The sequence below is a fragment of the Cottoperca gobio genome, chromosome 16 (assembly GCF_900634415.1).
Source record: "Cottoperca gobio chromosome 16, fCotGob3.1, whole genome shotgun sequence".
Taxonomy (NCBI): Eukaryota; Metazoa; Chordata; class Actinopteri; order Perciformes; family Bovichtidae; genus Cottoperca; species Cottoperca gobio.
The window spans coordinates 13,666,766-13,690,666 of NC_041370.1; the positions used below are offsets into that span (position 1 = coordinate 13,666,766).

The 23,901-nt window shown below is 42.5% G+C and overlaps 3 protein-coding genes across 7 annotated transcripts; 2 read left to right on the top strand and 1 right to left on the bottom strand.

Moving 5' to 3' along the window:
• The first annotated feature begins 3,513 nt into the window (after positions 1-3,513).
• Positions 3,514-9,562, top strand: LOC115021115 (zinc finger protein 616). 2 transcript variants are annotated; one of them, XM_029451286.1, is made up of 2 exons: positions 3,514-3,698; positions 5,870-9,562. In XM_029451286.1, the coding sequence occupies exon 2, from the start codon at positions 5,923-5,925 to the stop codon at positions 8,944-8,946; it is 3,024 nt and encodes a 1,007-aa protein (XP_029307146.1). In that variant the 5' UTR covers positions 3,514-3,698; positions 5,870-5,922; the 3' UTR covers positions 8,947-9,562. The 2 variants fall into 2 exon arrangements, with proteins under 2 accessions (XP_029307146.1, XP_029307147.1); XM_029451287.1 differs by lacking the exon at positions 3,514-3,698 and adding an exon at positions 4,655-4,673.
• Positions 9,563-11,455: 1,893 nt separating this feature from the next.
• On the top strand, positions 11,456-21,815 carry LOC115021113 (zinc finger protein 62 homolog). Of its 4 annotated transcripts, none has more exons than XM_029451283.1 (5): positions 11,456-11,709; positions 12,210-13,660; positions 14,939-15,017; positions 16,964-17,089; positions 17,583-21,815. In XM_029451283.1, the coding sequence occupies exons 4-5, from the start codon at positions 16,973-16,975 to the stop codon at positions 21,000-21,002; spliced, it is 3,537 nt and encodes a 1,178-aa protein (XP_029307143.1). In that variant the 5' UTR covers positions 11,456-11,709; positions 12,210-13,660; positions 14,939-15,017; positions 16,964-16,972; the 3' UTR covers positions 21,003-21,815. The 4 variants fall into 4 exon arrangements, with proteins under 4 accessions (XP_029307143.1, XP_029307144.1, XP_029307142.1 ...); XM_029451284.1 differs by having other exon boundaries at positions 14,942-15,017; XM_029451282.1 differs by lacking the exon at positions 14,939-15,017.
• A 364-nt stretch (positions 21,816-22,179) lies between these two features.
• LOC115021064 (trypsin-3) lies at positions 22,180-23,349 on the bottom strand. The gene is made up of 5 exons (XM_029451194.1): positions 23,310-23,349; positions 23,040-23,196; positions 22,655-22,908; positions 22,429-22,565; positions 22,180-22,329 (listed from the first exon to the last, which is right to left on the bottom strand). Exons 1-5 carry the CDS (start codon positions 23,347-23,349, stop codon positions 22,180-22,182), a joined length of 738 nt encoding a protein of 245 aa, XP_029307054.1.
• Between the last annotated feature and the right edge of the window lie 552 nt (positions 23,350-23,901).

The following is a 23,901-nucleotide window of genomic DNA, read 5'->3' on the forward strand; positions in this document are numbered from 1 at the left end:
CAGAGTGACTTACTGGAGCAAAAATGTAGTGACTACGCTGGATTTAGAAGCAGTTTTGTGGTTATTAAAAAGTGCAAAAAAAATAATCAGCTTACAGGTATAACCGTAACCGTAAAATTTGAGGGAGAGCTTTGAGAGCTTTGCCTGTATGCTGTGTGGGTTTCCTCCTACAGTATAAAGAGATGCATGTTTCTTTCGTTGATCTAATTTAATGCATGCCATTTAAAAGGAGATTTAATGCCATAGAATAATGAGATGAAAGATTGCTGGTGCAGAAAACACTGCTTCAGTCTGGATGGAGATCCAGACTGAAGCACCGGCTCAGCCCTACAGAGCGTGCCATAGCAGGTTAGATTCAGGCCATTAGTTGTCATAGTAACTGATACAGTAATCGTGATTTCTATGAGCCCTGTTCTTAGTCCAGAAAATGTAAAAGCTCCTGAATTTGAATTTTTTTTTAAAACCTGATTAACTGGCTGGGGCTTCTTTCTGCAGTACCCCTCATCGGTGCTGCATAACCATAGTATTATAAAGTAGTTTGCTTTGGTCACTATATTATATCATTTTAATTTGTAATCTTGGCCTAGAGATGGATATTGTGAATCAGTCCCAGTGATGTGGGCCCAGCCATCTCTGTCCCACTAATGAATCTTCACAAAACGTTTGCAGTAGTCTGTGTGCTTTACTTTGCCAGATCTATTTGTTAATTTAAAAAGATTAAGGGACTTCACAAGATCAAAAGCTAGCGAGTTGTGAATCTCAAAGCCAATCCATTAGTGCCTGCCACTGATGCACTCGACTCGATCAAGAAACATCTTCCCAAGCAGGAAGAAGAACATTCTCTTCTTGTAAAATGTTCCTTTATGGGGAGCAGTTTTATTGGTTGGGGTTTGCGCTGTGTAACATTACACCATCAGTGTGCAAGTTTCTAACTGCAAAAATATGGTCCTTAGCTTTAAACCTCTTAATACCTGCCAGATCAGAGGAGTCCTGGAGGAGCTGCACGCCTGGAGGAGCAGCCAGAGATTGCGGTCTTATTTTATCCCAGTAGCACTTGCTTTCTTCTAGGGGTTGAGGAAGGCAGTGAGGCAAAGTGAATCAGTATGTGCCTTGCCTGCCTAATAGGAAGTAGTATTACATTTGTAATGTTAGAAATGGGGAATTATGCTGAAGAGCTACAGTGGCAGGAAACTGCAGTTACTGGATGTGACTGGACTTTACTGTACCTCAGGTTAGTGAGCAGACCAATAATCTTATTTCGCATCAGAATCATGGTCCCAATAAATAGTGCCATGAGAAACGCCCGGCCATTCAGTGGACAAGTGCTTTCTGGCCATTATTTGTGCAGGGGTGGGGATCGAAGGGTAGAGTTTGCTGTACAGAACATTGCTGAATGGTCACACAAAACCCTTGAGATTGCAACGTTTTATATAAAAACTTCAGTAGTTCTCTTCATGGTCAACCTTACAGTTGACATGCTTAACTATTTCCTCTATTGTGTGAAGCTGCACCATAGTGAAGGCTCAAGTCCTGCATGCAGGACCTTTCTGCATATATTCTACCTGTCTGTCTGACTGCATTGCCTTTAAATCTGATATGTGAAGGTCATGTTACAGGCTTATAGCAATTACAAACTACACAGCATATACCGACCAATAGCTCTCTAATCAGCCCACAGAGGGGTTTTAGTCACAGGGCTTCAGGGTCATTCAGTTAGGTCTCCTTTCCAGTCCTGGAGAAAGGAGTTACAATTACAATTACTATCCATTAAATCTGAATCTGAAACAGATTTATTGCCAAGTAGGTTTTCACAACCAAGTAATTTGCATTGGTATATTTTGGCAAAGACAAGAAACATAAATATAGAATAGACCCAGGCCAGCTACAGATGGGAAGAAACTGTTTTTGTGGCCTGAAGTTTTGGTCATGAGGGGAGTAACTCAAAGAGTCTTTGTCCAGGGTGGGAGGGGTCAGCTACAATCTTTCCTGCACCCACTGGGGTCCTGGAGTGGACAGGTCCTGGAGGGACGATAGTTGGAAGGCTATCCCCCTCTCAGAAGAGCGTATGATGCGCTTCAGTCTGCCCTGGTCCTTGGCAGTGGCAGCAGCGTACCAGATGGTTATTGAGTAGGTGAGGATGGACTCAATGATGGCAGTCACTCAGAAGTGCACCATAATTGTCTTTTGCAGGTTGAACTTCTTCAGCTGCTGCAGGGAGTACATCCTCTGTTTGTTCTTTTTTGATAAGGGAGCTGATGTTCAGCTCCCTTTTCAAAAATGAATGACTCTACAGCCTCGACTGAGGAGTCACCCGAGGTTATTGGGTCGGATGGGGCTGTGTTCTTCCTAAAACACCAGGTGATCAGATGGTCAACCTCCCACCTGTAGGTGGACTCATTCCCATCAGAGATGAGTCAAATGAGGGTGGTGTCGTCTGCGGACCTCAGGAGCTTGACAGACTAATGACTGGAGGTAAAGTTGTTGGTGTACAGGGAGAAGAGCAGAGAGAAAAGAAAGCAGAATTGAGGGGAACAAGTGCTGATGGGCCACGAGTCAGAGACGTGTTTCCCCAGCTTCAAATGCGGCTTCCTATCAGAAAGGAAGTCTGTGATCGACCTGCAGGTGGAGTTCAACATGTGCAGCTGGGAAAGCTTGTCCTGCAACGGAGTTTTGATGATTGTATTGAAGGCAGAACTGAAGTCCTCAAACGGTAGCCTGGAATAGGTTCCAGAGGAGTCGAGGAGCTGGAGGATGAAATTGAGGTCAGATGAAACTGAATGTCAACAAACCTGCAAGCTGCAAGGGGTTTAGGAGTAGCTTAGTGAAGGTTTTGAGGTGGGACAGAACAAGGCTCTCAAAAGACTTCCTAACCACAATGGTCAGGGCGAAGGGTCTGTAGTTGTTTTTGGTTGTTTTTTTTGGGGGGGATGATGGTCTAGGTACGTGGTATGTCTTCAGTGAGGTGTAAGTCCAAGCACGCCTGAAGATCCTCCATAGCTTGAGTGTTCCACTTCTTAGATGTCCTAACAGGGCTTACAGGGCTTTCATTTTTGCCTGTATGCATAAATCCCAGTACAGCTCGGGGGACAGCTTGATAGGCAAAGCTGATTGTACTGTAACAATGATGTTGAACCCCTCCATTTTTATCTTAGCAGAGTCAACTTTTTGAATTTAAAGGTAAAACTACCTTGCTATCTTAATAAACAGTGCAACATTAACATTAGTCTGGGGCAATTAGTGTTAGATTTGTATTCATTATCTTCATGTGTGCCTGAACATACATGCCCTGCCATCAAATATTTAATATTTAAGGGGATTTAAAATTAAAATAAAAAGGTAATTGACTGAGGTCTGCATTTCGACCCTCTTAGAACCGAGTGCATACACTGGAATAAATCAATTAATGGGTTTTATGTAAGACATCTGGCTAAAAGTGTGATAATTCAAAAGAGCTTTTTTCTGAAGGATTTGGGTTAAATGCGCATGCGCTGTGTAAGCCTTGCTTCTTGCCATTCCGCGCCTGCAGCAGCTGCCGCTCTCGTCTCACTGATCTTCCTCCTGGCACATCTCACATTTTTCACCATAGAGCCGAGAAGAGCCGCGTTTCCCTTGAGTTTATGGCTTCAGCGTGCACAGATGTCTGCAGATCTCCTTTCGCCCTGTCACGCTGAGGAGTAGCGCTAACGCTCGTGTGGCTGGTGAGTACGTGGAGACGAAAAACGTTTGGTTATTGTGCAGAAGCTGCTCCATAGGTCATGGTAGCTATCGTTAGTTAGCTTGCTAGCCGCGTTGGTTATTCCTTTTCCCGGCCTTGCCCGGGAACGTGGCCGACCATCTCCCCCTGGTTAGCTTTCACTAGCAGCCCTTCTGATATATTATGTTATAGGTTATGTATGGTAGGGTTAGATGGCAAGCTAGCAAACTAGCGCTGATGTGAGAAGCTCGTTAGCCTAATATAGGAGCCTGTAAATACGCTCCAATGGGACTGAAGAGTGTTATTGGTAACACAACATAACCTATATTCGTTAGCTATGTATGCTAACGTGTCTTGGGTTTTATTCTTATTCTATGGTTCCTTCAGTGTCCGGTGTTATGTTCATGTCCACGCTATGTTTGGTGGCTTGTGGTCGGTTTCATTTTGTCATTTGTTTACATTTGTTAATGCAGTCATGTGAATGTTACCTAAAATATGCCATAATTAATAGTCGCACATGAACATAATACTTTTGAAACATACATTATTGACATTCATACTCAAACTGCTGCTAATTATGGAGCATCTTGAAATGATGCAAACATTGGACACAGGTGGAGTGAACTTAAAGGGGCAGTTCATCCCAAAATGCATTGTTTTCCTCTTACCTGTAAGGTTACATCAATGTAGATTGTTTTAGTGTGAGATGTCAAGTGTTGGAGGTATTGGCCGCAGAGATGTCTGCCTTCCCGCACATATAATGGAACTAGATGGCACTCTGCTTGTGGTGCTTAAAGTGCCAGAAAAACGCAATGTGTATTTCACGGCTAGCCGTTTCATCTGGCAGAAGAAAGCATGAATCTACTCATGGGCAACGGTTGAATAGTCAAAAAAGGTATGTCTTGTCCTAACCACTTTTCCTTGACCTCCAGGGAAAAGGTCACAAGGTCAAGGAAAGATGTCAAGGAAAGATGTCAAGGTAAATTCCTAACGAGAGTCTCTTGCTCACTCGGGTGTAAGAAAATAGGATGAGCAAACCGTGATTTTATTCCCCCTGCTTGTTACAGTGGGCGGGGGAAATCGGAAAGCTTTTAGTGATACTGGGGGCTTTTATAATCCTTAGAGATACTTTTGATAAGATAGATACTTGTGTTCTTAACAGCTATCTGCTCAGTGAGCCGGGCAAGTGATAGATGTTAAAAACCCTTAAAAAAACAAAAACAATTATAACAAATATATAGTTTAATACAGTAGGTTGATTTGCATTTATTTTAAGTATGTGCTTTTTTTCTTTTTTTCTTTATATATATATATATTTTTTAAATGTGATAGTTTGTATGTGTTGGTTATTTCAGTGTGTGATCCAATAATGTTTACTGCATGTGTATTGTCTTTATAGAGGTTCAGGTGTAAAGTGGGTCCTGGACATAGGAATGCTAGTTTCCTGCACAACACAGTTTAGTTAAGACTGTCATGGGTTGATCCTGTTTAGAGTCAAGATCACTGTATCACAGGTTTACATGATTGTTCCCTGCTGTGAGGATAAAGTGGAAATGCTCATGGTCATGGGGAGGCTAAAGCATGCTTTACAAAGCCAGTGGGAATTGTGTTTGAATCTGCAGTCGTGGGGTGTGATCCCATTTCTGCAGAAAGATGTGGCTACATTTCTTTTATGTTGCAATCCAGAGCATCTCTCAGGTGCTCTGTTGAATGCCGGGGAAAAATGCAGGCTGAAGCAGCAGTGACTAATCATGACCTTCTCTTTACTTACAGGCATGTAGTTTTAATAAAGGCCTGGTTAGACATTGTTCCAGCGAGACCAAGTTTGCTAAACCCCACCTAACAACAATGTTTTGTAGGAATTGTAATATCTCATTACACAAACTAAAATTGCTTGTTGTATAGTTTAATACAAATAGACATATTTTCGTAAAGAACACAAAATATGACTAGTTTTCTAATGCTTGCATTCCTTTCATTGTCTACTAATAGAGACCATGGTTAATACAAGCAACCACACTTAGCAGTGACATAAATGAAAAGTATTCTGGTGTGGTGTCTGGTGCCAGTAGAATTAGAAGAAACATTTAATGTGGAAAAATCTATTTTTGCAAAATTGTGATTGTCTGTCCATTTTCACTTTATTTCTTTTTGTATGTTGTGTCTGATTTACAGGACACGTCCATGCATGACAACAACTCCTGGATTGCCTTTTATGTTTGGCTGCCATGATGCTTGGGTTACAGGGTACTTCAACCGCCAGAGTGTATCGTTGTGTGGCGTGTTCAGCCATCTTCACCGGATTGGCTTCCTTGCTCGTACATCAGGCAACCCATGCTGGTGCACTCTCCATGGTCCGTGCCCCGCCACAGCCTAACATTAGCCCCCCTGAAACACTGTTTGCAAGTATGGACTCGTCCAGTGAGCACCCCAGTCCACTCTTACCTGAGGGCCCTTCACCTTCTTTTTATATTTGTGATTGTGGAGAGGAGTTTCAGGACTTCAGTCTCATGCTGGAGCATAAGCAATCACATGTGTCTCAAATACAGCTACTGTCACCTCCGGGCAGTTATAGTGCTATCTGCAGTGGAACAGGTTGTGATAAAGTTTTTCCCCTCCAGCATGTACCATTCATTCCAACTGTAACTCAGCCAGATTTGGCCCTTAGTTGCCCCTCTACCTCAAGGTTTCCAGCTGTCGAACTACCCGCATTAGGAGACCTTAAAGCAGATGTAAGCCTGGAGAATGACATTGCCATAGTAACCCCTCCTCAAGGCCAGAGTACACCCCCTCAAGATGAACGTGAGAAACAACTTGAGAACATATCAGCGACAGCGGAGCTGATACCAGAGACTCTGGAGGACATGCATTTGCAAGACGAAACAAATTCTGTTCTCAGCAGTAAAAAGGGGGAGTGTTTGCCTAGAAATAACTCCCTAATGAAGATGCTCGCATCAGCATACATGAAGTGCTTGCCACAGCCTCTGTCTCAAGATCAAAACGATAACGCAGTTACCACCAAACAGGAAGTCGCCCCCATTGATATAACACCTGGAGCAAAAACTGAGGAGGCCCCAATCAACGATCTCTCGATTGCACAGTTAAGGCGGCTGCTTACAAAACCCGGTATAAAGACAAAAGCTCCATCCATCAGCAGAATTCTTGAATCCAGTAAGAAGAGGGTTGTCTCTCTGACTAAGACTTTATCACCTGTAGTGGTTCTTGAAACTCGTCAAAAGCTCATGGATCCTGGCAGTAATGGCACATATGGAAGATATCAATGTGGCCGCTGTCGAAGGGTCTTTCAAAACTTGGACAAACTTGCAGAGCATCATTTCTTGCACAAAAAAGAGAGGATTAAATGTTGTCGTCGCTGCAAACAGCTGATCATTGGACGGCTGCCTTTACCTGACAATCACGTATGCCCTCACTTAGGAAATAAGACCATACCGCCCTCAAGCTCTTTAAAAAATAAGTTACCATTTCCGAAAAAAATAGTGCCATTCCACAGTCTAAACAATAAGAAAAAAGGGTTCTTTTGTCCATTGTGCAAGCACAACTACGCACGGAGGTGGAACCTCAAAATGCATAAGTGCCAGGGCTCAAGGACAGCCCCCTCAATGGTGACCAATCCCTTCATTCGGATAATGCCAACATTGGAATCAAACAGTGATGCCAAAATGGGTGCAGCGGTTGGAGCTGGATCTCAACCCTCCAAGAGTATTGCTGTGGGCACTGAAGTTACTGGACGCATCAAGGTAGAGGTGACCTCTCCAAATTCAGAGCAGTCTGAAGTTTCACAGTTGGCCTGGACTCATCCAGCAAAAAGCTTCTCACCATTCTTCTCCAAATCTTCCATGATGGAGCAGCACACGGATGCCTCTCTGTGTGGGATTTCGCTCAAGCAAGGAGAAGAAAACAGCAGCTGGGATGCAGCAGCAGTTGATAATGAAGACAGTGATGAAGGGGAGTGGACAATGCCCTTGGATGATGAAATGGAGGTGCTTAACACTACAGAGAAAACTGATAGTGACGGAGAGGTGGACAATGCTATGTCAGTCGAACATGCAGGAACGGCGGTTCCTAGCCTGCGCTATTTTGTCAGAGACGGTATAAAACGTTACCCTTGTAACAGGTGTCAGAAAACCTATAGTCGGCAATCTACTTTGAGGCGCCATCTACAGCTGTGTGGAATTAGGCCACGTGGACCTGGGACTGAAGCTCAAAGTGGTAGTCACAGTGCCATTCCACCTAATGACAGCAATATGAAACCATTGTTTTCTTGTTTCGCCTGTGGGAGGACCTTTAACCGCAAAGATAACATGATGGTTCACAGTAAGAAATGTCAGTTGCAACAAACAATGTCAGATGGTGGACAGGTGGGTAGAGGGACTGTGCAGCCGAGCATGTCGGGCAATGCAACAGAGGAGGATGATGGAGGCAACTGGGGCATCATGTCACTGCCGTCGGTACTTCCAAGGAGGGTGACGTGCGAGTGTGGGGTCGGATTTACATCTCCAAGCCTTCTCTTGGTGCATCTGCAGAAGCATGCACAGGAATCATACACATGTCCGACTTGTGGAGAGACTGTCAATTCCTGGGCAGACTACGAAGTTCACCTGCAGATCCACATGCATCCTCACCACCAGCTGCTGAAGGGAATCAAACCACAACGATCACAACCTTTATTGCTTCGATTTCAGCAACAGCCACCTCAGCAGCTGCAGCAGCTGCAGCAGCTGCAGCAGCAGCCACCCCAGTCAGTGCGTCAGCCTCCACAGAAGCAGCCACGCACGCAGCAGCTTCCAAATCCAACAAAGAAGCAGCAGCGGATTGTATGCACACGATGTGGCAACACCTTCTCCACTCGCTGTTCCCTACGAAGGCACATATCCTGGAATCGATGCAAAGGTGGACGGGCTACAAATCCCACAAACCCACCCAAAACGTATCACTGTTCCCACTGCAACTCTGACTTCCCGAACACAATCAGTCTGATGTTTCACCAGAGGAGCGGGGCTTGCAAGCCGGCCATCAAGCCTGTGCGTTGCCCCGTTTGTCTTCGCTGGTTTGGCACTGTGGACGGATTGCAGAAACACCTGCTTACTCACAAACAATCTGAATCAAAACGGTCTGAATCAAAAGAGTCATATCGCTGCGATGTCTGTCAGGGTACATACCCAAACCTGAAATCACTCAAAAACCACCGCAGGAGGATTCATCGCATCATGGCTGGGGGCACGAAGCCCTAAACACAACTGCCTTCTTAATGACTGGCTAACATGGGAGGGGCGCATTTAAAAAGAGATTTTTATTATAGTTTAGTTTTTTTCATGTGTGCCAAATAAATCGTACTTCTTTCTTTTTCTTATCAACTGTTTTACCATGTTGTAGTAGCTTGCCACTGTAAAAAAACAAGAAAGAAAAAAAACAGATGCTTTGTTATACTGTAAAATAGTTTGATTAATTTAATCTCTTTATTACATAACCTCATTAGCCTGTAAAAAAGTATTAGTATTCAAACATTTATCACAGAGTTTGTGATGTAGCTTGTTGTTGTTCCTGGTGTTAATAAACATGCCAGTATGTGAAACCTGTACGTAATATAATTTTGTATGATATGGGATTAAATATCTTAAATGCTTCGAAGCAAGCCATCCAGTTAATTGGATACATTTGCCTCCAGATTATGTATGGGCAGTATACAAACTAATCAATGAAATATCGTGTCTCTGTTGGGTGGATTACCAGCTCTGCAAAGCAGGCATCCCAAAACGTGGGGCCCCCAAAAGCTCCAGATTTACTTTGTTTCAACTGGTGTGTGCTTATCTGTGAGTATTTACAATTAAAGCATAGCATCAACTGACATAGTAGGCCTTAAGGTGGCTCATACTTCATTACCTGATCTTGAGTCAATGTTTGTCACATTTTAGTTTTATTTATTTCATCTAATTTTGTATCTGTATTTTATAGTAAGCTTTATCACATCTTTATTCTAGCAGGTTAATCTAGCCATAGTGTTAATAAAAAGTAAGGGTTATAAGCAAAATACTCATTACGTAAATCGTGGAGTAATAACTAGCTAATAAAATACTTTTTTTTTTTTTTTTCTCACAAGTTGATTCAAGTTAATGGTCATTTATTTTCCGTCTTTACAGAGGCCTTATGATTGTTTGTTTTCTTGATGTAAAGGTAACCTAAGGCAAAAAAAAGGGAGGAAAGTATGTTATCTCGACCTGGGGGTAGGATCCCAAATCCCAAAGTTTTCAACATATCATCATAATTTATACGTAACAAATTCTTCTAGGGCTCCATCCATGCTTCTGAAATGTGATTCATACACAAAGTATGCTCGTCTAAATTTGAACAATGGATAATCACTGCTTACTTTCCGTAGAGTGGTAAGGGGGAAAAAGCAATTTTAAATAAATATACTGACTGATAGGGAAGTGAGTGACTTGACAGAAAGGATAGATTTGTCGATTCTGAATTACACATACCCAGAGGGAACTTTGATCCAAGTGTGGCCATGTCATTAATAAAAGCTGTAGTTCTTTACTATTCATTTATTAGGCCAATGGAAAATGCAATACAACCCCTAACTTCCTTTTTATTTATTTTTGGGAGATTTTATTTTTTTACCAAGGTCCATGCAAACTATGTAATCATTTTCATAGGGCTTAATAGCTGTATCTATCCAAGCATATCTGTGACTGTAACAGGAGGGTAATAAAACTCAGTCGAAGTAGTAAATAAAATAAAATAGAAAAAAAGAAATCCAAACTCGATAAATGGCCCCTGACTGACTTGATTACATTGTTGATTACTTATAAATGAAATATATATTTTATTCCTTTCTATTTAAATTGAAAATGGAAAATGAACTTCTTGAGTAAGTGCATCTCTTTATCACAGTAAGGTCCCCCATAAAACAGAAGCAACAACCATTTACAGAAAAGAAACTGCATCCCACATGTTGTAGAAAACACAGTACACCAGTACTGTTTTTGTAAGGGTACTTTGATTTAACCAACTAAAGGCTGAATATTCAAAATGCATTTTTCTTTATAAAAAATATTTTTAGTTTAAAAAGAAAAAATAATATTGGTACAACTCAAATTTGTGTGTTCCATTTCATAAGAATGAAACACAATATTTTCAATGTTGATTTTGAAGTAATCCACAAATAGTACAATTAGATTACACTTGTAATCCAATGGAATGTTTCCTTTTCATAAAAGGCCATTAATTTGTATTCAGTAACTGAGTATATTTAAAAGAAGGTCTAATCTGATCCAACCCTGTGTATCATAGAGTCCCCGTAATAGACTCAGATTAAACTGTTTTGTCAATTGTGAACTGCCCTGCTCAAGGTGTGAGAGAGAGAGAGAGAGAGAGAGAGAGAGAGAGAGAGAGAGAGAGAGAGAGAGAGAGAGAGAGAGAGACAGACAGAGAGAGAGAGACAGAGAGAGAGACAGACAGAGAGACAGAGACAGAGAGACAGACAGACAGACAGAGAGACAGAGACAGAGAGAGAGACAGACAGAGACAGAGAGACAGACAGACAGACAGAGAGACAGAGACAGAGAGATAGAGACAGAGAGAGACAGACAGAGAGACAGAGACAGAGAGACAGAGACAGAGAGACAGACAGAGAGACAGAGACAGAGAGAGAGACAGACAGAGACAGAGAGACAGAGAGACAGAGACAGAGAGACAGAGAGACTAAAACCACGCGTTATAACTGCGGCAGTAATGACCTCCAGTCGATAGGTGTCAGTACACAGACATAATATCCTGACGTTTCGCTGTTGAAGCGCGCCATCAGTAGAAGAAGAAGGGGGGTCTTTCCTCTTGTTTTTTGGTGTGGCTAATGGGCCAACTGCCACTGACTTGATACAATACCGGCAAGTTAGCCCAATTGTCACTGACTCACAAAACAACAATCTGTTTGCGGTTTGTCGCAGGGATATACTGGAATACTACCACGGCGACACTTTGTTTTTCATGTGATGGTAAGCTGACGTTATTGTCCATGAGCTAGTTGAGGCTAACGTTAGCATGGCAGGGATGTAGCAAGGAAAGGGCGCATTCAATAAAATGACGTACAGATTCTAAAGCTTGACTAGCTAACTTATTTCCCTGCAAATATTAAGTAGCATAGAATAATGGTATAGTAAATGTGCCACCGTATTAACGGGATGGGCCACTACGTATGCATTTCACTAGCTATGGGCTGTATGATTTAGAAATAATCTGATAAAGAGTTCATTTGCTCGTCCCATAAATTTGGGCTTTCTTCCAGAGACGAGCAAATGAGGACGATGTACGTTCATTTGAAATTCTAGTAGTCTTTCCATAGTTTAGCATGCAGTTGTATGTAACTGTTAGCATAACTAGCTCCTGATTCAGATAGTATGAGTCACCATTACATGATTAAGTACAAATTAATTGAATATGTGACCATTTTAGTTTGTTTATGATTGCATTCATTTTTAACACGTGTCTCCAACAGCAAAGGTGCTCCAGAGGGCTGCACAGAAACAGTGAAGACGTCCATACCTAGCCTGATGATGGCGAAAAGAAAGCAAAAACTGCCAAATATCCTGGAGGATGGCTTAGGCAGAGATTTGATGAACGCTGGGCGGTTTTGCTTCAGCTGTGAGCAGATATTTACAAATCGGAAATGCTTGGAAGAACACTTTTGTTCTGCTGCAAGTCACATCTGCTCCTGTGGCACTGAGTTTGCCAAATACAAAGACATGCTGGATCACAGCACTACACATGAGCCAGGACACCAAGTGCTCGATCATGGAACAATAAGGAAACGCAGAATTGAGAAGCGCATAGAAGAGGAGAATCAGCTGAAAAGACTACAGACCGGTGAGGTCGTCTGGAAGGCGCCTAAATTGGAAAATGTGCCGTCAGTTTCTTTGCCAGTGAAACGTATGCTGAATGTACCCATTACGTCAGCTCATATGCCACAAGTTTCCATGGAGTCTGCACAGATTTCACAAGTGCCTCAGTTTTACAGCTCTGTGTCACAAGCACCTTTGCTCCCAAATCCCAGTGAGAAAGACATGCAGAATATTTTTGCAGGTGTAGGTGCACCAACTGTAGATCTTTGGACACTTTACCAGCCTGTCGTGTTGTTGCAGACTGTGCACACCTTTAACAAGACAAAGCCTTACACGTGTGGTAAATGTGGACAATGTTTTGAGACACCGACATCTCTCATCTCCCACCACAGCGCTCATGTCATAGATAAAATTTCTGGCTGTATAGGATGTGGGCTGCTGCTCTCCAGCAAGAAGGTAGTGCCTCGCTTCCATGTTTGTAAGGCACCCAACACTGCAACCAAATTCAGAATCATCACTGCGACACCGCTGAATTTTAAGATGCCATTTTTTGTCAATTCAGGCAGGAGTCCAAGTTTTCAGGGGCCTTCAGCCCCTTCCTTTAATCAGTTAAAAAGACAGAATCCCAGTGCAGCCAGTAAAAGCAGTCAGGCACCTCTTATAATTTCCACCCTGCAGTTGAAAAATCAGAAAATCAGTACCTACGGTAAAAGCAATCGGTGGCATAATGTCCCTCCATACCTGCAGGGGAGGGGTCCCAGTGCATATAAGCCTTTTAGCATTTCCCCCCTTCAATCGATGAGTCAGAGTCCAAATCCCAGTGCATCCAGTAACCGCAGTCGAGGGCTTCCTGGCACTCCATTCATGCAGATGAAGACACCCACACAATCTGCATCAGGTGTATCGAGCAAACCAATGCAGACATCCTCTACATCAAATGGGTTTGCATGTCGAGTCTGCCACCTTCCTTTTGAATCTGCTCAGCTGCTACAGAGGCACAAGTGTGCCAAAGCACAGGAGTTTATGGCACAGCACGTGCGAGGTGGCAAACGTTACAGACTAAAGAGGGTGACACCAGTGACGCACCCAAATCCAGCTCTGATGAATGGTGAGAGAAAACTTGGGGTTGCAGCATCTGGTAACATAAAGAAAAACCAAGTCATGGCTGTCTGTCTGAACAAAGAGCAAGGGGCGGCACCTGTGAATGGGAAGACGGGAGGGGATATGGACGATGATTGTTACATCGTAGAAAGCGGACAAGACAAACCTGCTGAGATGATCTATCAAGTAACCTCCTCTGTCCCTATTACGACTTGACAAAACTAGAGAGGCACATCCAATTTGCATGTCATAGTTTATGTTCATCATGGACCAAGTGCATTAAGTCAGTCCGGTTTAAACAGCATCTACTTGTTTAGGCTCATGCACAGGAACACATTGCTTTCTGGCTTTCTCCAAACTATTAAAGATAAAGAAGTGTAGGATGACTATTGACAACAACCATGCATCTTTATGAATCTGGGTTTCTTTTGTCAGTACTGTAAAAAGTTCACTATTGGTGAACTGGAATTGGTCTTAAAAGGTTAATTCTGAAAGTGTATGTGCATGGTTTAACCATGTTTGATGGGATAACCAGGTACTATCTTACAGTCTTTGATTTGTTTTTAAATATGTTTTTTAGTGTGATCAGAATGTGTTGTGAAGCTTTGGGAACGGACCACAATAAGATGCATTACGTGTTCTTACCAGCTTTGTCAGAGTTTAAATGTTGAATTAAACTATTTTCAAACTTACTGAGTTGTTCATGGGACAAAGCAGTTTTATTATCAACATTATTCGCATGATAAATGGACTCAATGTACAGTGCTTTTCACAGTGTATGATATGATACTTTAACAGTTGTGTGCAGGTTATGGTCCCTGACAAGTACAGTTAGTGCAAGTTCATATGTTTTATATGCTAAACATTTGTCAGTAAAAAAAAGAATCATGATATAGAATCCTAAAATGAAGATTTCAAAAATAGAATAGACATGTAAAGATTTTACAAGCATGACATTGTGTCATTTAAAATCTCTTGCGTACTGGTATGTTTGCTGATTTATGAACTGGCATTCTAATAGCTGACTTCCAATCTTATGGGAAATGTTGAGTGTTTGATAAGGTTTTGTACAGTTCCACAAATAACTATTTAAACTGACATTCCTCCGTAATGTTGGGTGTGTTTATCTAGATTTGACATGTTCTGTTCTTTCTATTTATTGAATTGGTGCCTCCATTTCTTAATTTTCCTTATATTTTTATTATTTTCTTCTGAGACTGGAATCCCTGATTCCTCAGTGATGCATTCAAGGTCTATTGTTTATCTCGCGGCACTTTTTTTCCAGCAGATGGGGCTATTTCAAAGCAAAAACAAGGCGCTGCTCTGTGTCTATTTATGATGAGGCCAATACTTCAGAAAAAAACGTAAGTGCGGCGTTCAAGTGCGGTTTGTGTGTTTGTAATCTCAGTATCTTTATGGGCATCGAAAACCAAGCACACTGTTAGAAGGAGCAAACAACCGCACATACATGCAAATTGGGGGCTGATGTTTGCAGATGTGACAATGCACTAGGAGAAGTGTCCGACACATTATTGGTAGTTTGACCACCTGCCAAATCATTATGGTGGTGCATCAGTTTCCAGCTTCTAAGCTTCCTATCCTAAAACCGTCTCTAAATCTCACTATGACACGTGTCACCAAACATATTTTGTGTCGTATTTGCCACTTTTGAAGTTACTTCTGCACAACAACTCATAATACCCACATTTCCCACACCATCTGAAGCCTCCACTCTGTACGCTTGCCGTGATTGACACATTTTTGGGTTGCTTTGTGCGTGGATACCGAGTGGCTCACAGCTGCAAACTGCTCTTAAAAGAAGAGAAAGCCAGGTCCACATTAACAGACTAACTCGCAGACAAATGCACGATTGTAAAAAGTGCCAAACAGCCACGTAACGACAGAGCAACTGTCCGTGCTGAGCTAGCCAGTGCTAGCTACTTGTGCAGCGGTCAGTGAATGGCTACGCAGAGATCAGTGCTGACTCTCCCACACAGGCAAGCAGTTTGTGTTTACTACCACCCATCGCATTTCGTAACCGCTGTTGAGAAATATATTACGTTATTAGCTATAAAGTGATATGAGCTGAAATTGTAGTTAACGGTTTGCGTGGCCTAACCGGAGATGGCAATGTGGCCTATCAAAAGATAACGCCTTGTTATTAATGCTGTGGATAGCGTCTAATGATAAGTGGTGGCTGGATGCTGAAGCTGACTGTTCGGTCATGTGTGTTTATAATACATGTGAAATGACACGGTTATGTCACAGAAGGTTTATGCATGAGTATTGGTAATAATCACAATCAAATGTCATCATGCATCAGACTCCATCAGATCAAATATGTCTGCAGGGGAGATGAAAGGCGAGCTGACATTAGCAACCACTGTCTGTCTACACACAAACGAGGGTAGATTCGTTTGTTATTACCAAATCAAATGAATATCAAATGTGATATTCATGCATCTAGAGCTTTTCAAACCTCAAAACCATAAGCAAAATGTTCCAAAATGTAAAAGTATAGTTTGGAATAGCACTTTCCTTCAGTTTTTTGCTATTTTACTAAAGTATATTTTAACTGTTTTCCATTATTGGATTATTATTTCTGATGCCTTTTAATGGGTAAGTGGCATTTTATTACTGAAGCTGCTGAACAGTTAGCAGATTATTCTGTAATGATGCATCATCATTTATAAGATGAAAGTATTTAAAGGAAAATGTTAATATGCTAACTGTGACTCATGTAAAAGTAGTGGTGGAAAGTACAATATTCCTCTCTGGAAGTAGTGAAGTATTCGATAACCTGAACCTCAAATATAAAGTACCAAGTACCTCAGAAATGTGTTTTAAGTAGAGGACTTGAGTAAATGTTCTGAGTTACTTTCCAGCACAGGCTATGGAAGATGGTAAAGACTGTCTTAACAGTTTCAAATTAATCACACATCTGCTTAGTGGCTATCTTTCTGGACAAGTTTCAATCTGGCAAACACTTACAAAGTTTTCTGTTTTTTGTGGGAATTCATGCAAACCAATGCATGTTAATCAAGCATGAATCTCAATCCTAGTGATTTCTTACAACAGGCTTCATGATTCGCTGTAGACACCAGTGCTTGAACCTCTCATGTGAAATATCTATGTAACATAGACCAACTGTCCTGAAAGAGTTGGTGGGTTTTATTAGATTTGAACAGTCGTAATGCAACCAGCCACTTCTAAATTACAGCAAAAAATGGGCATTGCATGCAGTGTATGTAAGACTAAGTGTTACTGTTTTTTATGAGTTACAGCCTCCTTGTCACTGTTTAATCCACAGACCTTTGACATGGGGAGTAAAATGTCCTTCAGCAGAGGAAGCAGTGACCAAAATACAGTCTCTGAGTTAACTCCAGTGACATCACATCCTCGCAATTCCATTCATGCCCCTTCGGACTGCAAGCAGGTAGTTAATGAGAGAGACAAATAGGCGTATCACCCAAAACGCAGCTTACTCCAGAAATTGTGCTGTATACTGCAGTTTACGGCACAATTTCTGGAGTAAGCTGCAAATGGAATATTGCTGCATTTTCTATATAAAAAACGGTTAAAATCGTTGCGTTTATTTTTAAAATGTTTTTGAATATGTAGTGTATATTACGTTTCGACTAAGTGTGAAGTAAATCCTTGTGTTATGTTAATGTTGGTCATATGGCATCCAAATTAAAGTGATCTTCTAATTCTGCATGCATTTCTATTAGCATGTGGTTTTCTACTGTACACCTGAATGTTTTAGGATTAACTGCATACACATAGACATTAGCAAAACAAAAAATAAAGGCATTAACATTTGCGCTGATACTCATTTTTTGCATGTCTTTTACTTCTATACTAATTGAGGAGACTTGTGCAACAATACCATACATTTGTGACAAATGCAGTTTATATTTCTCCCAAAGATACCTGAAGACAAGAGATGCAGTGAGGAAGACCTGGACTCCAGGTGGGGGGAGGAAATGAAAGCATCAGAAGTGACTCAACCTGCACCTGAATCCCACTCATCGGGGCACGTGGAGACTGATAGCCGAGTTAACTCTGAAACAGCGGGCGGAACAAATTGTCAACACAGTGAGCACATATCGCCACAGTTAGGGATGGAAGCAAAGTCTCACATGACATCTGCAAGTGTGTGCAGCTCTACAACAGACCGTCATGGGCAGCCTGTGGAGGTCTGCAGGAAACCTGGGCGCCCGTGTAAAATAAAACCACTGTTGACTGAAGACAAAAAATACCCAGATTCTGCTGGTTTTGATGCAGTTCAACATAAAGAGATCAGCACGACAATACCTTTGCCAACTTACTCAGAGAACCATAACAGTGATGATGTCCATAACGCCGTAGACGGGGCCCCCTGTGTTCCTGTGCTCCTCAAAAGAAAAAGAGGAAGACCAAGAAAAACAGAGATCTCAGCTTATAATGCCCTGGTTGCCAAGGCCGCTGCTGCCAGTGCTGCTGCTTCTGCTAATCCTTATGATGTCAGCAGTCCTGCACGGAGACTGAGGAGTAGAGGTGAACAGCGCCCTTCAACACAGGATGGAAAGCCTGAATATGATAGTAAGGTAGCGCCCGATCAGACTAAAGTGACTCCAACAGAATGTAATAACACATTAAACCTTCAAGGTTTTAAAAGAAGAAGCGCTAAACTGGCTGATCAGCAAGTTCCAGCAAAAGTGTCCCGACTGGATGTTTCCCAAGAGGCCTGCACACTGTTGAGCAATGACCCAGGCTGTGGGGAGAGGGCAGAGACACATAAGCAGGTGGAACTAAACACTGACAAACAAGAGGCTGATACAGACAGAAAGAGCTGTCTAATCTCCCCGCAGCCTGGAGGAGGACAAGAGCAGCAGACAGAAATACCGGAAGATGCATTACCACAAAGAAAATGGAGTTCCCAGCCAGCAGCTGAGCCTAAAGATGTTCCTTCAGCTGGTTCGAACTGTCCAAACTTGGTAAGCCCTAAAATAAAACTGTCAGCCGACGTGAATGGCAGCGAGGAGTCACAATCAAAAAGCTGCCTTGAATCCCAAAACTTGCAGAATACAGAGTCCTCTAGCACAGCTGTGGTAACGTTCTCTGAACAACCACCTAAACCTGTTGGAGTCCCCTTTGCTTTGCAAGCTGAGAATAGTGAGATACAGCTGGATCTTTTTACTCCTGTATCTAATAGTCCTAAATCTTTACAATGCAATGCCAACACCACAGTTAAAGCTGAGAGTCCAAACTGCACTTTCAGGCGCAAGAGAGGTGGCAAGAGAAGGAGGAGAATAAGTAACGTTCTGTTACAGAGAGACACGCTTGTAGAGGGCCATACAGAAAATGACGACACTCAACCAAATACAGACTGTGGTGACGGGGAAATGGAGGACAATTCAAATGTCAGCTCCATTAAAAAAGGGGGGAAAACTTTGTTGAAATGTGGTTACTGTGAGCATACATTTAAATTTCTCTCTCAGTTCGTCATCCACCAACGCATCCATACAGGAGAACGACCTTTCAAATGCCTCGAATGTGGCAAAGGGTTTAGCAAAAATTCAAATTTAAATCTTCATCTCAAGACGCACAAAAAGAGCAACATATATCAAAAATGTCCATTTTGCAAGATCAAATTCTCATGCTCGGAGTATGGCTCTCATATGAAGATGCATGCACATGACCAGGACGCTGAGAAGAGCAAATCTGAAAGACGCAGCAGAGGGAACGACCGTGAATACAGTCAGGGACGTCAGAAAGCTACTTCCCCAGAAAAGAGAGAGAAAAAAGTGTGCCAGTACTGTGGGAAAACGTTCCCGTTTCAGTCCGCCCTCATAAGACACGTGCGTGTCCACACTGGAGAGAAGCCTTATAAATGTGACATATGCGGCAAAGCGTTCGGTCAGGCCTATTTCCTCCGAGTTCACGAGCTGACACACTGGTCTGTGAAGCGTTACAACTGCACACTCTGTGAAAAATCATTCACTCATTACAGCAATGCAAAAAATCACACTTGTAGACCTTCGGGAAGCAGAGACGATTTACAACCCAACAGACGTGTGAGGCCTTCACTAACGTACACGTGCCACATCTGCAAGAATATTTTTGACCATCTGCAGGAGTTCAACAGCCACATGAGAGACCACACCGGCGCGAAGCTTTATCGCTGCTTGTATTGTGACAAGCTGTTCGGTGTGCTGTCGGAGTTTAGCGCCCATCGTAGTCAGTGCAGAGGAGAGAAGAACAACGCCTCCAGCTCTGAGATAAAAGCGGAAGAGACAATGTCATTAATACAGTACACAGTGCCTGCACTTAGGTGTTCATCGGGACACAATTCAGCTTCTCTCACAGGTGCAAATTGTGAAATACACGAAAAAACGTCCCAGGCCAGCCCCAAGAAACGCTTTGCTAACTTAAAGAAACAGTTCCAGTCAACGGTCATACCGGCTCACCACCTCTCACACATCGTGGCAAAGTTAAACAACCTAGATAACCGCTCGGACCCCAGGAAATATTTATGTCCAAGCTGTGGGCGACTATTCAGACACATGGGCCGACTCCGAGCCCACATGCTTACCCACGGCCCGGGTCAAAGTTACACCTGCGCCTGTTGCGGCAAGACTCTAGGAAACTGGAAGAAACTGTGGCATCATCAGAGAATCCACCGACAGAGACGCGGCCGCTTCACTTGTCCTCAGTGCGGGCAAGGATTTCGGTTTGTGGAGACGTACAAAAAGCACATGCGTGAGCATGAAGAGGTACAGTGGATCCAGGTCAGGACCAAAAAAGTGTTTCTGCCCTATCAATGTGAGCAGTGCCGGTGCAGCTTTGAGACTTTAGATTTGCTGTTCAGTCACCAGCTTTGCCATTCCTCAACGCACAAGGACTCTGATTACGATTTATCCATAGATGACCGTACTACACAGTCTAACATGAAATTGTTTGATCCTCCCACAAACAACCACATAGCTACATTACGCTCGGATCCTGAGGTAAACAACTCTCCTCTGGGCCCCTTATCCAAATGTCCAGTAACTCAAGAGTTGCCTTTAGCGCCCATGATTCCCTTTCACCAAAGTGAGGATTGGGATTTGGGTCAAACCTCCCAGCGTCCTGTAAACACACATTGGATCCAAGATAGAGAAACAAGTTGCGACAGAAGAGATGAAAATGCACTTGGAAAACCCATTACTCCTTTGAGAACTGTGAAGAGACACGTGAGCCAAAATGCCAGCGAATCACATGAAGGGTCTGCAGATGGTGTTAAGTGTGCTGTGTGCGGCGATGCATATCTTGCCATTTCAGACCTTTATCACCATTATTTGCAGCATGCTAGAGGCCAGCTGTAATAACCTAAATGGAGACACGTTGCCCTTTGTATGTGTTCATCAACGTGTTCATCAACGTGTTCACATTGTTTTAACACAGCGGCTCCTGTAGTCCTAGATTACATGATGTATAAACTTTGTCAGTTGCACACCTGCTAAGGTTATGGGAAATTAAATGCAGCAAAAAGGATTTGGAAGATTAGTTTACGGTCTTTTATACAACCGGTCATGCCTGACAGGTTACTGAAATAATACTGAATGTACAAAATAATAGGGACACTTTTCATGTAGTTCATCAGGCAACTTCAGGTAGAAGTTAGGAGCCTTTCTTTAGTTTATGTAATTACGTTTCTGTCCAACAGACGAGATGCAGATAGAGGGAAGATGTCAGAAAGTGCATCAGATCATGCAGGTATTTTCTTGACTTATACAAATGAAACTGTTAATCAAAATGGTTCAGAGGAAGGGATTTCAAATTTGTATTGCACTGGTCAGCATTTTGTCTTTACATTGAAAGTGAATATATCAGCTTTACTCATGCACTACATTTGTGAAAGAGTTTGCTCTGTTATGGACTTGTAATATTATGATCGCTAAAATAAAGTATTGTTACATTTTCTAGACAATCCACACAAAAAGAAATCCACACCTGAAAATCAAGTGCAACACGAGTGTTGTTGAACATTCGTTCTTTTTTACTGCCTTGAAAAAACTACATTTTCATGCTTGAAGGTCCGGCTTGATTTAATTGGAATCATGAATACAACATTGTGAGATGTGTTTCCCTGCTCTGTTAAATATGGTTAAAACCAATAAAAGTCATTTTTGTATTGATATGCGATCAAATCTGTAATTTTTATGTCAGAATGTATGCTTTTAGGATAAACCATTAGATCCTAAATCTAGAAATATTAGATAAAGAAGGTTATAAACATGGCTCACATATCATTTTAATGTTGGTTAACAAGAGTTTGTGAATAAACACACAACAGTAGGCCCCATGTATTACCTGTAGTCTAGTTGGGGTTTGTTTAAATTCAAGTCAATGAAAGAGTTGTTGCAGCATCCAAAGTGATGAGTTTGAGTACAATATGCAGTTCTCTGCCAAAAAGTCAGGTAGACGAGGTATCGTTGATTTGTCTGTTTATTAAAGGGATATACAGTTTTCATTCCTTCAACAAATGACTGTGAAGTGACTTTAGTTGGAGGACATGGTGTTGCGAATCCAGGAGTTGTAGTTGCACACCTTGGCGTACACTCCAGGCTTGTTCCTCTGGGCGCAGCCGTAACCCCAGGACACCACACCCTGCAGCTGACCGTTGCACACCACGGGGCCGCCAGAGTCTCCCTGATAGGACGCAGACAGAAAGAACAACATGTGAGCAGAGCCGTTGTGAAGTTTGTTGTGTCCACTTTAAGAAACATCGATGATGACTTTATCTCGTACCTGGCAGGAGTCCTTGCCTCCCTCGAGGTATCCAGCGCAGAACATGTTGGAGGTGATCTGTCCAGGGTAGGCGGACCTGCAGCTGCTGTCGCTCAGGATGGGGGCATCCAGGCACCTCAGACGATCAGGGTAGTTGCCTAGAGAGGAAGAAAGACGATACATGTGAATGTTCACACCCCAGCAGAACAAAAATATTTTCCAGATGAGCCTGCAGTGTGTTACTGACTTCCAGAGCCGCTGGTGTTGCCCCATCCAGAGATCAGGCAGCGGGTGCCAGAGCTGGCACAGCTGGAGGGCAGGGACACGGTTCTAACGTAGCTGTTCAGGGAGGCGGGCGTGCTCAGTTTGATCAGCATGATGTCATTGTCCAGGTTGCGGCTGTTGTAGCTGGGGTGACGGATGACCCTGGCAGAGTTGATGAACTGCTCTGTGCCCTCATTGACAGCAATGTTGTGCTCGCCAAGACGCACCTGCACGCGGCTGCAGAAAGGCACAAGGGTTCAATTACATGTAAGTAATGTGACATAGCACCTTTTAATGAGGCAGTCAGTACCTCTGATTTCATTGTATTTAGTATGACTGTGGACCTAATGTCAAATGTTTACACTTACGACTTGTAGCAGTGAGCAGCAGACACCACCCAGGTGCTGGAGATCAGGGAGGCTCCACAGAAGTGGTAGCCAGAGTTCAGAGAGACCTGGTACTGCACAGAGTTCTTTCTGCACTCGTAGCCTCCAACAATCTTGTCATCCTCGATGGGAGCAGCATCTGGTGGAGAATTAACCAGAGTTTGTTTTTGTTTTCAAATAAATCTTAAAAGTAAATTACTCTTCAGTCATATCGTCACAAATCATTAAAAATGATTTAGTCTTCATACTTACATGCCACTGCGAACAGAGCCAGAAGAATGAAAGCCTTCATGATGATGTCTGATGTGAACTCAGCTGCGCTGCCGGCCCTTTTATACCCACTCTGCACCTCTGCTATCTGATTGTTCAAGGACACGTCATTCCTTTATCTTGCCGGTGTGTGAAAACCCATCTGGAAGACGAGAGCCAACGTATTGATAATGTAAGCTTCGGTTCCACCAACAAGCCAAACACAAGCATATGCATAAACCCTTAAACACGAGGCCTAATTTCACGTAATGTAGTTCACGGACACTATAACTTCTCTCTTTTTGTTGTTATTCAAAGTAAGCACGTTTTTCATTTGTAAATATCTCTGTGTTTTTCCTAAATCATAGTTAGGCAAAATAGATGTCCCTTATTCAAAGGGAAACGATAGCTTTCAAAGACATGTACCAATTGTCTGTGTTATATTATGGTATCATGAATTCAAGTCAAGAGGTGATTTGGTTTAATGTCCATATAGAGAATCCATAAGAGCCGTGGATAGTTTACAGCATATTACATCAAAATGACAATCAGAAATAACATGAAGGTGGCTTTACAGCGAGAGACACATTTAGGA

Bases quoted from the DNA above. Each gene is read 5' to 3' on its own strand.
- LOC115021115 (XM_029451286.1), top strand. From the start codon at position 5,923: ATGATGCTTGGGTTACAGGGTACTTCAACCGCCAGAGTGTATCGTTGT.
- LOC115021113 (XM_029451282.1), top strand. The intron at 17,090-17,582 runs GTAGTTAATGAG...TTTCTCCCAAAG, and splicing joins CCCCTTCGGACTGCAAGCAG to ATACCTGAAGACAAGAGATG.
- LOC115021064 (XM_029451194.1), bottom strand. From the start codon at position 23,349: ATGAAGGCTTTCATTCTTCTGGCTCTGTTCGCAGTGGCAT. The intron at 22,566-22,654 runs GTCAGTAACACA...CTTCCTCTCTAG, and splicing joins CAACACCAGCGGCTCTGGAA to GCAACTACCCTGATCGTCTG. The intron at 22,330-22,428 runs GTACGAGATAAA...GCGTCCTATCAG, and splicing joins GAGGCAAGGACTCCTGCCAG to GGAGACTCTGGCGGCCCCGT.